The following is a 14,963-nucleotide window of genomic DNA, read 5'->3' on the forward strand; positions in this document are numbered from 1 at the left end:
AGATGAGAATATTTAGTTTTCATGTGCTGGAAGAAAGGAAAAATGGCCATTGGAAATACACTTGGTCATTCTATACCCAAGTTGCCGCATATCTGTTTCCTCAAGCATGCACATAGCCTGCAAAACTCCCCTGAAGGCCCCTGGGCAGGCACAAAAACGCAAAAGAAATCTGTAACTTCATCAGATATTAGTTTTAAATAAAGAGGAAGAGATCTATGGAGACTTGTGTTCAAACAAGGGTCTGCATTTCCCTTCTTTTTCTTCTGCAATAAGTGGGCTGAGATGCTTCACGCATAAATGAAGTGTTCCCAGTAGACAGCTGGAAGCTTGAACTTCAATAAATTCAAGAGAAAGCATAATTATTATAGGGAAAACTGATCTTACACCTATTAAACAGACAGCGAATTGTCCTCTGTCCACAAAAGACTAGGAGAGAAGTGTCACTTTGTGTATTTCCCAGCTTAATTGCAAAGCTCGTTTCAATAGCTAGTATTGTATATTATCAAATAAAAGGACCTCTTACCATGTTATTTTAATGTAATTAAAGTTCACAATGACCCTTGGGCTTGTCTTTGCTAAACATGAAGAAATATAGCACATGGGTATACTGTAGTGAAATGAAATGAGAACTGCCTTTTTGTGACCTTCCAGAGTATGTTAAGGTAATCCCTTACCTACTAGTGCACTTCAGATGAATTCAGAAAGTTCTTCTTCTTTCTTCTACACAATAAGAACTCAAGTAAGGGTTTTAATGCTTTTCTAATACACTATTAAACCTAAATTGCTTTTGCCTGGGAGAAAAGCAGGGGATTGCAACTGACCTAAGGCAATCACTACCATTACCTCCCTGTTACGCATTCCAGCCTCTCTGCTTATTGCTGTTAAGACAGGATGATGTTAAAAGGTTTTAGAATACTTACAGAGGTCTGGTAGGGATGGACCTCACTGTCCCCATGGTTAGAAACTCCTTGGCCATCTCCCAAATCTATCTTTGGTTCAGACTTGGACCATCTTGTGATATAAATGTCTACTTGCACAGTCAAGTGCCTCCTCAGCATCTAAGCAGGACTGTTGAAGCATTGTATCTTTTCATCTCTGACAGCAGCATCAGAAACACCACATATATATAATGAAAGTTATTGGTGCCACATCTCCCAGGTAAAAGGCTGGGCTGGTTTGTGCAATCAGACACAACAACAATTTCTCACTGATAGGTGAGGTTGCTTGGGGGAAGGCAGGCGAGAGAGATTTAATTGGCAAGCAAGGCACACGACGTTAGAGGTGAAATTAAAGAAGCTTTCTTAAGGGTGTTATGTTCCAAAAGTGAGATATATAAAAGTTACGGTTCCATTTATAACATTATGAATTGAAATAGTCTAAAATGTATGTTGGATCCTTGCCTCTAAACCTCTGAATTAACTCTCTGAATCTCTGGCATGCAATGCCAGATAGCAACACAGTCACCTTCAGGAGGATGAGCCGTGAACTGAGGAACTGGGGCTTTTCAGGAGCATGGACATAGGGGCTGTGAGCAGGCTGGGCTGAGCATCGTCACCTTGTGACTATTCCCCTCACAAAGCTCTTTTCCCTGATGCTGAAGAGCTCTTCACTGCCAACCTCTAATTAGAAGACATGTAACTCCTCATTTACAACTCTTCTGTGTCTAAAATCAGGGGCAGATGAACTCAGTGCAAACAAACCTGGGCATCCTCTTTTCCTCACTCACAGCAATACAGGATTTTTTTCCACTACAAAAGGTCTCTGCTTCAGATATACTTGGCCCGAAAAGAGGAATTAATTTCTGTGTGCAGAATGCGTTGATCTTTTAAATAGCACCTGAACAGCACATTTGGTAATGTGTCTGTCTACAAGAACCTAGCTCTAGGGTGAAGTTATATTACAAGAGCTAACATAATGTTGTTGTTGTCCAGCCATTTGCATTTGTACTTTCTTTATACATAGGTTTGTATTTTTAGTATAGTCATATAATTTTTGCTGCAGGGGATACAGTTATTTAAAAGAATAACCTTTTTTAATGCCAATATTCTATTTATAATTTTTTGTAGTACATTATTCACGCACTACTGTAAACCTGAATTTCATTCATGACTTGAAGACCATGAACATCTAAAGGTAGAGCCCTGTTCCTTTTTATTCTGTTCGATACATCATACCCACAAAGTCGTATCTGAGCTTCTTGCTGTCATGTATTAAACAATGTGACTGACACCTGCCATGTGCTGTTTGTTCCCTTGTGGTTCCCCAGGGAAAAGTGCAGAGCAGACAGCCTTTCATTCAGAGGTAGGGTGGTGTTTTTTAAAACACAGAGTTTGCTGCAGTGCTCAGGGGTTATAGAGATGTTAGACATGGCAAGATCAAGAAATGATGCCTAGCAATTGGAGCGCTGCCCTTGGAAAGTTTGCCATTTCACACATGCTTTCGCAGCACACATGGGCTTCCTCAGCTCATCCTCTCTGCAAGCGCTGGAGAGCTTGCTCTGCAAAGCAGCTTGGTAAAATAACATCTGTTTTGCCAAAGAAGCAAAGCTGGTTATCAAAGTCTTCATCTCCAAACTTCAAAATCCCAGCGGAGGATGCCTTCAAGAGGAGGGTTTAGATCTGGAAGATGGCTATATATTGTGTAGAAAACAGAAGACACGAGTAGAAGCATTAAGAAATGTAAGACAGAGGTAACGTGTTTGCTATAGTTTATGCTGTTGAGCAGATGCTCTGCTAGATGATGTTTCTGCAGTCCTGAAGGCTTCATGCCCTTGTGCGCTGCATTATTGCAGGGCAGAGAAAGGCTGTACCTTACCCTGGTCATCATCTCTGTATCAATGGGGTGAAAGCGAACACTGCCTTCAGATGCTGGCAGGAGTGGTCACTCTCACAGTGATGGTCCCACTCCATAGTTGTGTCCTGATAACAGGGCTGACCGCCTCTGCAACCACCAACATGCTTTTCCTCTGTGCATTAGTTGTGCATCTTGTTTATTCATAGAATCATGGAATTACTTGTGTTGAAAGGGTCCTTAAAGCTCATCTAGTTCTAATCCCCTGCCAGGGGCAGGGACACCTTCCACTTGAGCAGGTTGCTCCAAGCCCCGTCCAACCTGGCCTTGAACACTGCCAGGGATGGGGCAGCCACAGCTTCCTGAGGTTTATCTGGTGTTCATCCCCAGCTTAAATTCTCTGGCTATTGAGTGCTCACAGTGAGATCACGCCTTGTAAGGACCAACAAAACTATGTGTCATTTATGTGTGTTGGGCATGTGTCTGCTACTAAACCCAGTGAGCGCAGAGAGGTGTGAAAAAAGTCCACCTAAGGACCAGAAGACAAGCACAGTTTTAATGCTGGACATGCTAGTTCTCACACCTAAGGACCAGAAGACAAGCACAGCTTTAGCGCTGGATGTGCCAGTCCTCATTTGGTGTCACCAAACACTGAGCTGATAGGGTAACATACCTTCTGCAGTATAAAGCAGCCTTGAACACACAAGCAACTATATGGGCTATATTGCTAAGAAAGAAGTATGCCCTTAAGTGTGGGATCAAGGCCATACTGCAGAGACAGCCTTGTAGTTTGGACAGATAAAAAGCCTGACACATTGCAAGGCTTTTGAATTCATTTTCTTAACTGCTACAGTGCTTCAATGGGGCTGATCTTAAAGCTTCTGAAGGAGCCACATGGGTACCTACATTGGCTCCTCCTAAACAGCACTTTGTCCCGGCCAGTAAAAGGGAGCGTTAGCTTTTTGAATGCAGGGATCAATAGTACTGCATTTTGTTATATTTCTTATTAATGCAAGTGATGCAAGACGGAGCAAGCGGCTCGATGGTGGAACAAGCGATCCTATCTCTCCCTCTGCTGGAAAACCACGATATGACCTCCTGGCAGAAAAAGGATGAGGGATGAGGTGTGTGGGGAACCAGGCTGGAGTGGCTGCTCTGGCCCTCCCGGGGACAGAATACATTATAAAACCTGAGCTGAAACCCCCCTAGCACAAGGTTGTGCTCTGCCCTCTGCTTTTGCCCATTTTTATGGGTTCTGAGGTGTTTTCTCAGACATACAGACCCCACTGTATTGGGTCCAGGAGCAGCTATTTCCCTCACCCTGTGTCCCATCCCGTCCCCACAGTGCTGACTGTCATGCAGGGCCAGCGGCTGTGACAAGGAAAAATCACTGCTCAGACCATCCCCAATCCATAATATTATGATACTGGGCTAATGTCATCACCGATTATGTGATGGGCAATATCTGTTCAGCCTGGAGAAGAGAAGGCTGCGTGGAGACCTCAGAGCAGCCTTCCAGTGTCTGAAGGGGGCCTACAGGGATGCTGGGGAGGGACTCTTCATTAGGGACTGTAGTGACAGGACAAGGGGTAATGGGTTCAAACTGAAACAGGGGAAGTTTAGATTGGATCTAAGGAAGAAATTCTTTACTGTGAAGGTGGTGAGGCACTGGAATGGGTTGCCCAGAGAGGTTGTGAATGCTTCATCCTTGGCGGTGTTCAAGGCCAGGTTGGATGAGGCCTTGGGTGCCATGGTTTAGTGTGAGGTGTCCCTGCCCATGGCAGGGGGGTTGGAACTGGATGATCTCAAGGTCCTTTCCAACCCTAACTGTTCTATGGTTCTATGATTCTATGAATTCAGTTGTCATCCAAAGAAGACTTTGGATTGCCCCAAAATTTCCCTGGTCTTCACCAGTCACACTGCCCTGCCTTTCTAAAAGCCTGAAATATTAGGGATAAATCATATTCCTTAATAAATCATATTCATAAATAAGCCATATGGCAGGGAGGTTGGAACTAGATGATCTTTAAGGCCCCTTCGAACCCAAACCATTCTTTGATTTTATGATTCTGTTCCTAAGATCTGCTGTTGCTTCTGGTCTCTAGTAGCAGCTCTTTGAAATTTAAAATCAAATAAAACTATCCCAAATCTATGTAATGTGCCTATAACATATGACAAATCCCACCGGTCACTAAGTAGCTGAAATGAATAATGCAGGGAAAATAAGTCTGCTGAATGCCGTGCTTGCAGCCCTTGGACTGCTGTATCTGTATAAGATACTAACCGCACCACTGCAAAAATAACCCAATCCAAATCATAAAATTCTACATTTTAAAACAGGCTGAAATTGTCTGTTCTGGGGGATTTTGCATGTTTAGGAAGTGTTTTGTGCTGTTGCTCTCAGCAGTGGTGGTTGGTTTTATTCCAGTTAGGGTTGTGCCTGGGAACGCCTGTTCTGGGTCAGTGCCTTTGATACACAAACCTAGCCCAAACGCTGAGCTCCTGCTCCAAACTGCTGCCTGTAACAGGCAGTGGACAAGGTGGTCATTGTGTTTTACCGGGACATCATCGTTCCTGGCAATTTGCGTCTTGATGGGGACCCATGGGAAGCACCAGCACTGCGGGCAGAGGTGGGGCAGGAGGGGAAGGGCTGTCCGAGGCATTACCTGCCCTCCCTCTGGGATGTCAGAAAGGGCATTAGGTCCTGTTTTGTCATCTCCTGACGTATCTGTCTAGGTTCTCTAAGGAAATTGTGCCATATGGCCCATTAAAAGGTGGCTTACATAGAGCAGTGCCAGCTCTTTTACCGTCAGGCATTCCTCAGGAAGGTCCAGAGCCAGAAAAAAAAAGCCGGCTTCCACTTCTGTGGCGTTTGATCTATATAAAACACCACGGCTACGCTGTGCTCCCCCTGCAATTATTAGAGCCTGGTGCGATTTATGGCAGCCCTGGGGCTGCTGGCAAAGGGAGGTGAGGCAAGCAGGGTCCCGCCAGGGCTAGCACTCACAAAATGCATGTCTTAAAGAAACCTTTGGCATTTTTCTGTTTATTTTTAGAGCCCGTATAGAGAAATCTGCCCCGTCCTTTTCCCCAGGACACGGCTCTGAAGTCACAACCTCCTGATTCTCCAACAGTGCTTTCATTCACGGCCTGTGTTCATACCACTGGGCGGGTCATAAATCCTCCCCAGCTACCTGTACACAAAGCTGGCATTCATTTTCATCACGCCGCAACTCCAGCCCTGACTTTGGGGACTTCCCTGCCAACTTGCAGCTCGGCAGGACCCCCCTTTCTTCTCCAAGACCACCACACAGCAGCGGGGCTTTTCATGTGGTGAGGAGCGAGACTGGTGCTTCGAGTCATGTCTCTGACAAATTAATTGGGTTCCCCCCCCTCAAATTTCTTTTCCCTTTTTTCCAGCTCTCCTCAAGCTTGGCTCTGGAAAGCGGGATCGGGTTAGGCTGCGAGGGCATTGGTCCCACTCTCGAAGGCATTAGGGATGCTGGAGGCAAGGCTTTCCTCCATGCCCATGTGCAGAGAGGGAATGTCCATCCATATCTCATGTATCACAGCCATTACCTTCAAATCAGCGGAGAGAAATCACCTTCAGACAATCATATGCGCACAGGTCCTACGTATGCACATCAGATCCTACACATGATCATAAACACATCAGATCCTACACATCACCATAAACACATCAGATCCTACACATCACAGACATGCTTTACAAGTCCATTTTTCCCCTAACCTTAAGGCCTGCTATTGCTGCAGAGTTTCTTTTCCAGGCAGCTCTTTGGGAAATAGATATAGAATCATAGAATAGTTAGGGTTGGAAAGGACCTTAATATCATCCAGTTCCAACCCCCCTGCCATGGGCAGGGACACCTCACACTAAACCATGTCACCCAAGGCTCTGTCCAACCTGGACTTGAACACCGCCAGGGATGGAGCATTCACAGCTTCCCTTGGCAGCCCATTCCAGTGCCTCACCACCCTTACAGTAAAGAACTTCCTCCTTATATCCAATCTAAACTTCCCCTGTTTAAGTTTGAACCCGTTACCCCTTGTTCTATCATTACAATCCCTAATGAAGTCCTTCTCCAGCATCCTTGTTGGCCCCCTTCAGATACTGGAAGGTTGCTATATATCTATATAGATATAGATGTAAATATAGATATAGAAATATGAGAGATGCTATGTCCTATTATGTGGGATTAGGGTCTGCTGGTGATGGGTGACTACTGCTCAGGCTGGCAATGGCTCCCTGCCCCCCCAAGCTCTATCGACATCCGCCTTTGAATACCACCCAGCACCAGGGCTCCACGCAGCAGTTGTCTCTGCTAGAAGGAAAATATCCAGCTCTCCTGCACAGGAAGATGAAATAGTATTTGATCAGTTGTGGAGGCAAAAAGCAAGTCTTGGGGCTCTCAGCTCTCTTCTTGCCAAGCAAATCTGCCTTGCTTTAACTGGGAGACACGCTCTGTACAAACATGGGATCAGCGTTTGGGCAGTGTTCTCCAGGGCAGAAATATCCAGTGACAGGAAAAGTCTTGTTTGCCCTAATTTAACTGGTCTGTCCTTAGGACTCTGAAAAACAGCTCACCCTGAGAAGGAGCTGCTTCACTAGGGAATACATGTGGGTTTCAGCAAGGATGACTCCTTTTGCTGGGCTCTGCTGTCCTGAGATGAAGAAAACATTTGGTTCCTCCAGGGGAACGTTTGTTTTAATCACTCTGAGGTCTCTGGCTTCGGCTTGGGAAGAGCCTGGTGCGGGCTGGGCTGATGCAGTGGGGTGGGTGTCACTCATGGGGAGACCTGTGCGGAGGCTGGGTAAGGATGCATGTTGGGCATGGTGGGAGTCCTCTGCTCTCTTCAGCTGTGCTTGCCCCAGGTGTGAGAGGGGACTTGAGAACTGCCACATACATGAACTGCAGCCATGATCGTAGAATCGTAGAATCAGCTGGGTTGGAAAACACCTTTAAGATCATCAAGTGCAACTCATATCCCAAGACTGCCAAGGCCACCACTAAGCCATGTCACTGAGGGCCTCATCTACATGGTTTTTGGACACTTGCAGGGACGGTGACTCCAGCACTGCCCTGGGCAGCCTGTTCTGATGCCTGAGCACCCTCTTGGTGAAGAAATTGTCCTAATCTCCAGTCTAAACCTTCCCTAGTTCAGTTTGAGGCCATTTCCTCTTGTCCTATTGCTTGTTACTTGGAGAAAGAGACCATGCACATCCCGGCTCCATCCTCCTGTCAGGCAGTTGTAGAGAGTGATAAGGTCCCCCTGAGCCTTCACTTCTCCAGACTAACCCCGCTCCCCCAGTTCCCTCAAACTCCTCATCACACTTGTGCCCTTCGCCAGCTTCACTGCCATTCTCTGGACCCAATCCGGTACCTCAGCATCTCTCTTGTAACGAGGGACACAAAACCTAACACACTATTCAAGGTGCAGCCTCACAAGTGCCCAGTACAGGTGGATTATTACTTCCCCAGTCCTGCTGGCCACACTACTGCTGATACAAGCCAGGATGCTGTTGGCTGCCTTACATGATGAGGGCAAGCACCCTCCTTTCCCCCTAGAATCAAACCAAACCCGATTCTCCTCATTCTGAGCCCATCCAAAGCCTTCCCGCTGTTGGCTCAGGGATCCCGAGATCCGCGCCGGCGAGCAGCGCTCCGCGGCTCGGCCCTGCCCGGAGGCTCTCCCCGCCCCGGGGGCAGACCCGGGCCTGGCCCAGGTGTGTTCTCGGGCTTGCCCCGCCTCGCCCGGTGCGGCGGCGGCAGCGGCGGGGACGGACGCGGCGCGGGGAGCGGCGGCCGGAGCCAGGACACGGGCACCGATACCGGCTGCCAGGCTCCTGCAGCGCAGGGATGGACGCGGTAATTGCAGGGGCGCCGCTGCCCTTCACCCTCACACAGCAATGGGCTGCTGCATCCTCTCCCCTGGACCGGGTGCTGGTGCTTTGTAGCTTGGGGCTGTTCTCTACGCCAAGTGCAGTTTAACCCGGGACTTTGGGTGTGTGCTCTCACTGCTGCTTCTGCGCTGCATGGGGACCACAAACCAGCAGCTTTCCTGCCCCAAAGCAGGGGCTCCCACTGCCTGGCTTCTTCCCCCCACCCTTGCTCTGAGATGAACTGCAGTTTCTGCCTTTTAATTTAACAAAAAATAGAGGTGGATTTGATGTTTTCCTTTGGTTTATGAGAAGATGGTATCTGTGCTGTGCTCTCGTCAGTGTGCTCGGGGTCCTGGGCCCAGCTCCAGCCGCCCTGCTGTGGGCAGCGCTGATTAAACATTTACCCACAGGACCTCCCTTGGAAATCAAGATAAAGAATGGATTAAACCAGAAAAAAATCAGGAGGGGAACATGCAGTGCTTCCTCTTGGCTGTCCTGCATGCCACGTCTTGAACTGGGTTTTTCTTCCGGTGTTGATTTCATTGTAGAAAAGCAATTGCAGAGAACTAATGAGAATACAAATTCCTTTCAGTTAGTCCTTAGTAACAGCACAAACCTCCAGCTGCTGCTCTTTCTAAAAGGTATCCTTATCATAGGCTTAAGATGAGCTTTATTCTGCTTCCTAGAATGATATTAATGTTAGAAGAGCTATTTTATTTATAGGGAGAAAATATGGAAAGTTTAGCTGTCCCCTGACTCTGTAATGCTCACAGCTTTCCGGCCAGTGGAAGTTTGTTTCCTTTTTATTCTCTCCCTCTCTCATCTTGCATGAGCTTTTGCCAAATGTATTATTATTCCCAGTGAATTATTTGGCCGGATGTAGCCGTAATGCACATTGTGAGCTTTTGGCAGCCCTTTAAATGTATTAGTGTATTCTCCTCACTTGTCAACTGGTCTAATTGTCTCCCCACTGTGCTGAACCCTCCCTGGACTTCACATGTGTCCTATCTGCATGCAACCTGCTTGGCACCGTGTTTAGGCTGAGCATCTCCCTGAGTTAGCTTAAGGTGTGTGGGGCAAGCTGAAGAGTTGCTTGGGTGGGTCTGTGGTTTGAAATGGTTCTGTCTCTGATGGAAAATCATCCCTGCAGAGACCAGGAGAACTCATTGCACCTCAGAGGGTCGTGCTAAGCTCAGCCTTGTGCGTGGAAGCAGTAGCAGGAGCTTTGTGGAGAGGGAGAGAGCATCAGGCTGGGTGTGGGTGTGCAGGAGGTGGCCGTGGGGTGCAATTAAACCCCATCCTCCCAGGCAGTTCATTGTGCTTGGCCAGGGACCGTGCGTGTCCCTCCTGTGCTGGGTCTGTGCATGCTATCAGAGTGAATACCCCAGCATGCTGCAAACTGGGGGAAGCTGGAGAGTGAGTTAAGCACAGATAATCTTCCAGTTAATTAGGCAAATCATTTGAAGCTGCCATTTCAAGGCGAGAGGAATAGCAACTTGAAGGAAAGGGGGAACAGGAGGCTTGTATCCATCCCTCTTTAATTAAAGGTAATGCCGAGCTAGCGACAGCCACAGCCGTTTCTGTCACAGCAGTGCCAGGCTGAAACCCCTGTTTTGCATGAGTCCGCCTCGCCTGTGGCACAGTGAGACATGCAGGTCTGTTTTCCTTCTCTCTGAGGACACTGATGAGGAACTATGCATTAAGGTAAAGAAAATCACTATGGAGAGGTAAACAGCATTGAACTCTTCAACTGTAGCTGCAGCACATGTGCAAGCTCGGTGCAATTGCATTAGGGCACCTCGCTGCTTTATTTCCTGTCTGGCATTGCTGGAGGGATCGAGTACATGGGGGATTACTTTTTTCCTCCCAAATCTGATTCATCCTCCGTGTGCTTCTGAAAACTCCCATTCCCACCGGCTCGCCGCTAGATTAGGCTGTCTGGGCAGCTTACCCAGCATCACGCTGCTGACCAGTAATATGAAATATAATTGGAGCAATTCAACCCTCTCCCCCAAGGGTTGGTTCTTTACATCATGCACTACCCTGTGAAAGTAATAAAGTCAGTGAAAGGGGTTATTCAAGAGAAATTGTCAGTGTTTAATAAATCGTGCAATTAAATGCAATAAACCCTCAGTGCACTATTCATCTGCTCTGCCTTAACACTTAAGGCTGGGGCTTTTTTCAGAATAACGAAGTTCTGTCCTAGATAATTTTTTCCAATTTCCTCATTAGACAGGTTCTCGTGAAGCCTTACAGTTCTCCGCACTGAACTAAGCTGCCAGAGTAGTGCTCCTAATGTAATCACGGCATATAAAATGTTATAGAGCAGTTCAAGCACTTAAGTAGCTCATAAATTTCTCTTCATATTTTCTCCCTAGTTCAGGCCAGGGTTGAATTGAAGCCTCAATATTGCAGGCAAACATTGTGGTCCCCTTTCTCCAGCATGGGACAGGGAGATACCTGGGGACAAAGGCCTGAAACAGTGTTAAGTGCCCTTTTAAACTGTGCTGTAACCTATTAGCTCTCTTTGCTCAAAATCATATGGGGCCTGGTAACTGTGTTAGAGAGGGATTGAGTATCTCAGCCTGTATTAAGTATTCATCACCTGAACTGAGAGATGCTCTTGCTGTCCTTGTGTGGCACATGTTTTGATTGCATGTCCTTTGTTTCCTGGGAATGAGAGGGAATGGCAGCAAGAGGAGAAGCATCCAAAGGGTTCTAGGGATCTGAGCTAAACTAGCACAGTGGAGGAAGACTGTGCCCGAGGGATCATTTAGAACCTGCCAAGGAGGATGCTTGGTGCTTCTCTTCCTAGGCTGGAGCTTTCTAAGGGAAGCAGGGAATGGACTGGGGATCTCCACCGGCCTCTCCCCTGGCTGGTGCTTGTGTACTGAAAATAAAGCACAGTTTTCCTACCCAGCAGGTGCATAAGTGGTAGCACAGAACCTCTGCCAGGAAGCCCTAACGTTCATTTTTGTTTGCTAAGTCCTCCGGAGAGAGATTCTCCAACACTGGGTAATGCTGGGGGGCAGAAATCATTTCCACCTGGTTCCACTGGCTCTGCTTGGTTGTGTTTCCATACTCTGCTCCTGTGTTTCCCCTGTCTTAGCTCTGTTGCCTTTATAGAAGTGATTTGGGAGTGTTTGGAGCATCCTTTGAATGAGCTAATTCTCCTCTCCCACTTTTAGATTTTCATTATATGCTTGGCACATCCTTGGTGACCAGGGTGGGGTCCATGACTTCTTTCCCTCTGAAATGATAGAATCATAGAATAGTTAGGGTTGGAAAGGACCTTAAGATAATCCAGTTCCAACCCCCCTGCCATGGGCAGGGACACCTCACACTAAACCATGGCACCCAAGGCCTCATCCAACCTGGCCTTGAACACTGCCAAGGATGGAGCATTCACAGCCTCTCTGGGCAACCCATTCCAGTGCCTCACCACCCTCACAGTAAAGAATTTCTTCCTTAGATCCAATCTAAACTTCCCCTGTTTCAGTTTGAACCTGTTACCCCTTGTCCTGTCACTACAGTCCCTGATGAAGAGACCCCCCCCAGCATCCTTGTAGGCCCCCTTCAGATCCTGGAAGGCTGCTATGAGGTCTCCACGCAGCTTCTCTTCTCCAGGCTGAACAGCCCCAACTTTCTCAGCCTGTCTCCATATGGGAGGTGCTCCAGTCCCCTGATCATCCTCGTGGCCCTCCTCTGGACTTGTTCCAACAGTTCCATGTCCTTTTTATGTTGAGGACACCAGAACTGCACACAATGCTCCAATCATGACCACATAAATTGCCTGTTGCCACCTCCGAAAGCAGATGTTTTGTGCTCTCCTCTCTCCCCCCACCCAGGAAGCTGTGAGTGATTTCAGAGCCCTTCGAGCAAAATTTCAGAACGACTCCAATGTGGCCAACACGCTGGTGCAGCCACGCAAGAAGCTTCCCCCTGAGGTTGCACCCAAGCCAGGCTCAGCAGGGAATGCTGTGCCCAGCCCTCTGCCCCGGAGTAAGAGCAAAGGGGTAATACTAAACCCTAAGGATGAAGCTGCCTCCCTACCCTCTGCGCTCACCCAAAGCAACCCCTTGGTATGGCCTCGAGCCAAGCTGGGTTACATGAAGCCAACAGGGCACAAGGAAGAGCATAAAGGCAACATCTCGGAGAAAGGGCTGAGTTCTCCCAAGAATGGTCCAGGGAAGCCTCTGCCATCCTGTTGCACTGACCGGCAAGGATCAGCCCAAACAGCTCCAGAGAGCCCTTCTTTCCCAAACTCTTTCCACCATGCCCTACAGATTTGGGAAAACACCTTATCCCACAGTGAGAAAGCAAATGCAATGCTCCCAACCCAGCGGGCATCGAACTTGTATGTGCACCCTCTCCCAGAGCAGAGAGCAACACATACTCCTGCTGAGTCAAGCAGTAGGATACGACCTTCTGGAAGCAAGCCTGTGCTGGACTTGCTGGCCCAGAAGAAGAAGGATGCTCTGCTCAGCAGTGGGCAGGCTCTTCCCCAGGCTCCCAGGAAACACAGGACCTTTGATGAAGCGGATGCTGAGACTGCAGTGGCAACTGCATTCTGCCAGCAGGGTTATCATGCATCAAGACAGCAGCCTCAGCACCAGAAAGGTATAGTAAGCTATACTCAGTGTCCCTGCCCATGACAGGGGTTTGAGACTAGATGACCTTTAAGGTCTCTTCCAACCCAAGCCATTATATGCTTCTATGATATATACAGTTAAAGAAATTGTCCACATTTTGAGAGTAGGATGAAGAGTGAGGACAGGGGAGTATGTTCGGTTTTGGCCTGCTTTGGCCTTTCACAATTACAAGGTAAATGTGGCTACACCCTGCTATTTGGTTTGCACACAGACATATAAAGGCTCGGGTTTTCTGCAAAGACACTTCAGTGTGAATTAAAATGGCTTAAACCTGAACTCCCCCCTCTGCAACCCTCCCAGCTTTGCAAAAGGTCATATTTGAGCTCGGAGGGCATATTCTCCTTGCGATATTTCGTACAGAAACCGGTGCTAGGAAACTCAAATGCTGCAAAGTTCCCCGTGCTAATGTCACACCAAGTGATGAGGCACTGAAAAGATTAAGCCTTTGTTCACCCTGGAAAGCTACCTCGCTTGGGCTGTGTATTGAAAACAGCTATGCCACTAAATCCTGGCAGATTCAACTGTTATCGGTACAGAAAATGAGGCTAATATTTTATAATCCAGAGGAAGGGATCTGTTGAGAGCTGAGGCCCCAACACGGTTAACTGTAAAAATGGACATTGCCATTTACTTTTGCATTCTGGTAACATGGTAGGAGCCTTGCTGTGTAATGGGGACACTGAAACTGGGAGGAAATAGAGCTGGTTAGAAATGTCTGTATAATGACTAATGTTCCTACATGGATTTTCGCTTAAATGAGGGCTAATTGCTGCCTGTCCTTGTGCTTCTCTGGAGCAGAACCCGAGTCCCCGTTCTGCCAGCCCAGAGCAGGAAAATGGTCTCGCAGCCCTGGGAGCAAGTGGCCAAGAATTAAACCTCTCCCTTCAGCTGAATCCCTGGGTCCTGCCCCTGGGAAGCCTGCAAGACCCCCAGAGTTTGACCTCAGTGCTTTCCGAAGCGCCGTGCCTCTGGTCCACAAAGGAAATGAAACAAGTAAGAGATTTCTAGTCTTTCTTCCCAGCCCTGTTCTGTACAAAATGAATAATAATCTGCAGTTTATTGACATCCATAAAGCCACGATTCCAAGTGCACAGAAATAAGATGTTGTTACTTGTTTCTAACATCTTTCTCAAACATGAAGAAGTGCTCGGCAGTTTCAGTGAGGCTGATTTTTGCTCTTAATCTGGAAAAGGGATCTGGTTTTCCAGGTTGGCCGTTATCCCCCATGCAGAAACCCGCCTTCCTCCCAACTGCAGAGTGTTGTGAGTGGTTTACAGCTGGCTGTAAAGCAGCAGCAGCTGCCTCTGAGGCAAGCTGATCTTTATCACTCCTCTTCAATGGGAAATGCCTTGACTCTGAAGCACACAACTGTGGGAAGGCACAATAAAATCGGTAGAAACTGGTCTGCTAATCCCCCCTTTCTGTTTTAAATACAACAGAACGCAATGTTGTTAAATGTTCCAACATCAAGAATTGCAAAAGTTCAGTTTCCCATAATAAAACCCTATTGATGTTGCATAATAGAATATTCTGGACCACTTATTAAGCAGCTAAATGGTATTTCTTTATAGATACAGACTTAATTATAGCCAGATCTTTAGGCACAACTTTTTGTGAAT

The 14,963-nt window shown here is 47.4% G+C and overlaps 1 protein-coding gene across 1 annotated transcript in view; it reads left to right on the forward strand.

Moving 5' to 3' along the window:
• Positions 1 to 3,504: 3,504 nt before the first annotated feature.
• The window catches only part of FYB2 (FYN binding protein 2), a gene marked incomplete at both ends in the record, with an annotated part of 28,443 nt that continues 16,984 nt past the window's right edge, over positions 3,505 to 14,963 (forward strand). Inside the window, 6 exons of the mRNA XM_080623245.1 lie at positions 3,505 to 3,528; positions 5,319 to 5,420; positions 6,211 to 6,425; positions 8,443 to 8,536; positions 12,541 to 13,312; positions 14,143 to 14,337. Coding sequence (XP_080479371.1) covers positions 3,505 to 3,528; positions 5,319 to 5,420; positions 6,211 to 6,425; positions 8,443 to 8,536; positions 12,541 to 13,312; positions 14,143 to 14,337 — 1,402 coding nt within the window. The remainder of the gene's footprint in view (positions 3,529 to 5,318; positions 5,421 to 6,210; positions 6,426 to 8,442; positions 8,537 to 12,540; positions 13,313 to 14,142; positions 14,338 to 14,963) is intronic.

Source organism: Psittacula echo, assembly GCF_963264785.1.
Source record: "Psittacula echo genome assembly, chromosome: 7".
Taxonomy (NCBI): Eukaryota; Metazoa; Chordata; class Aves; order Psittaciformes; family Psittacidae; genus Psittacula; species Psittacula echo.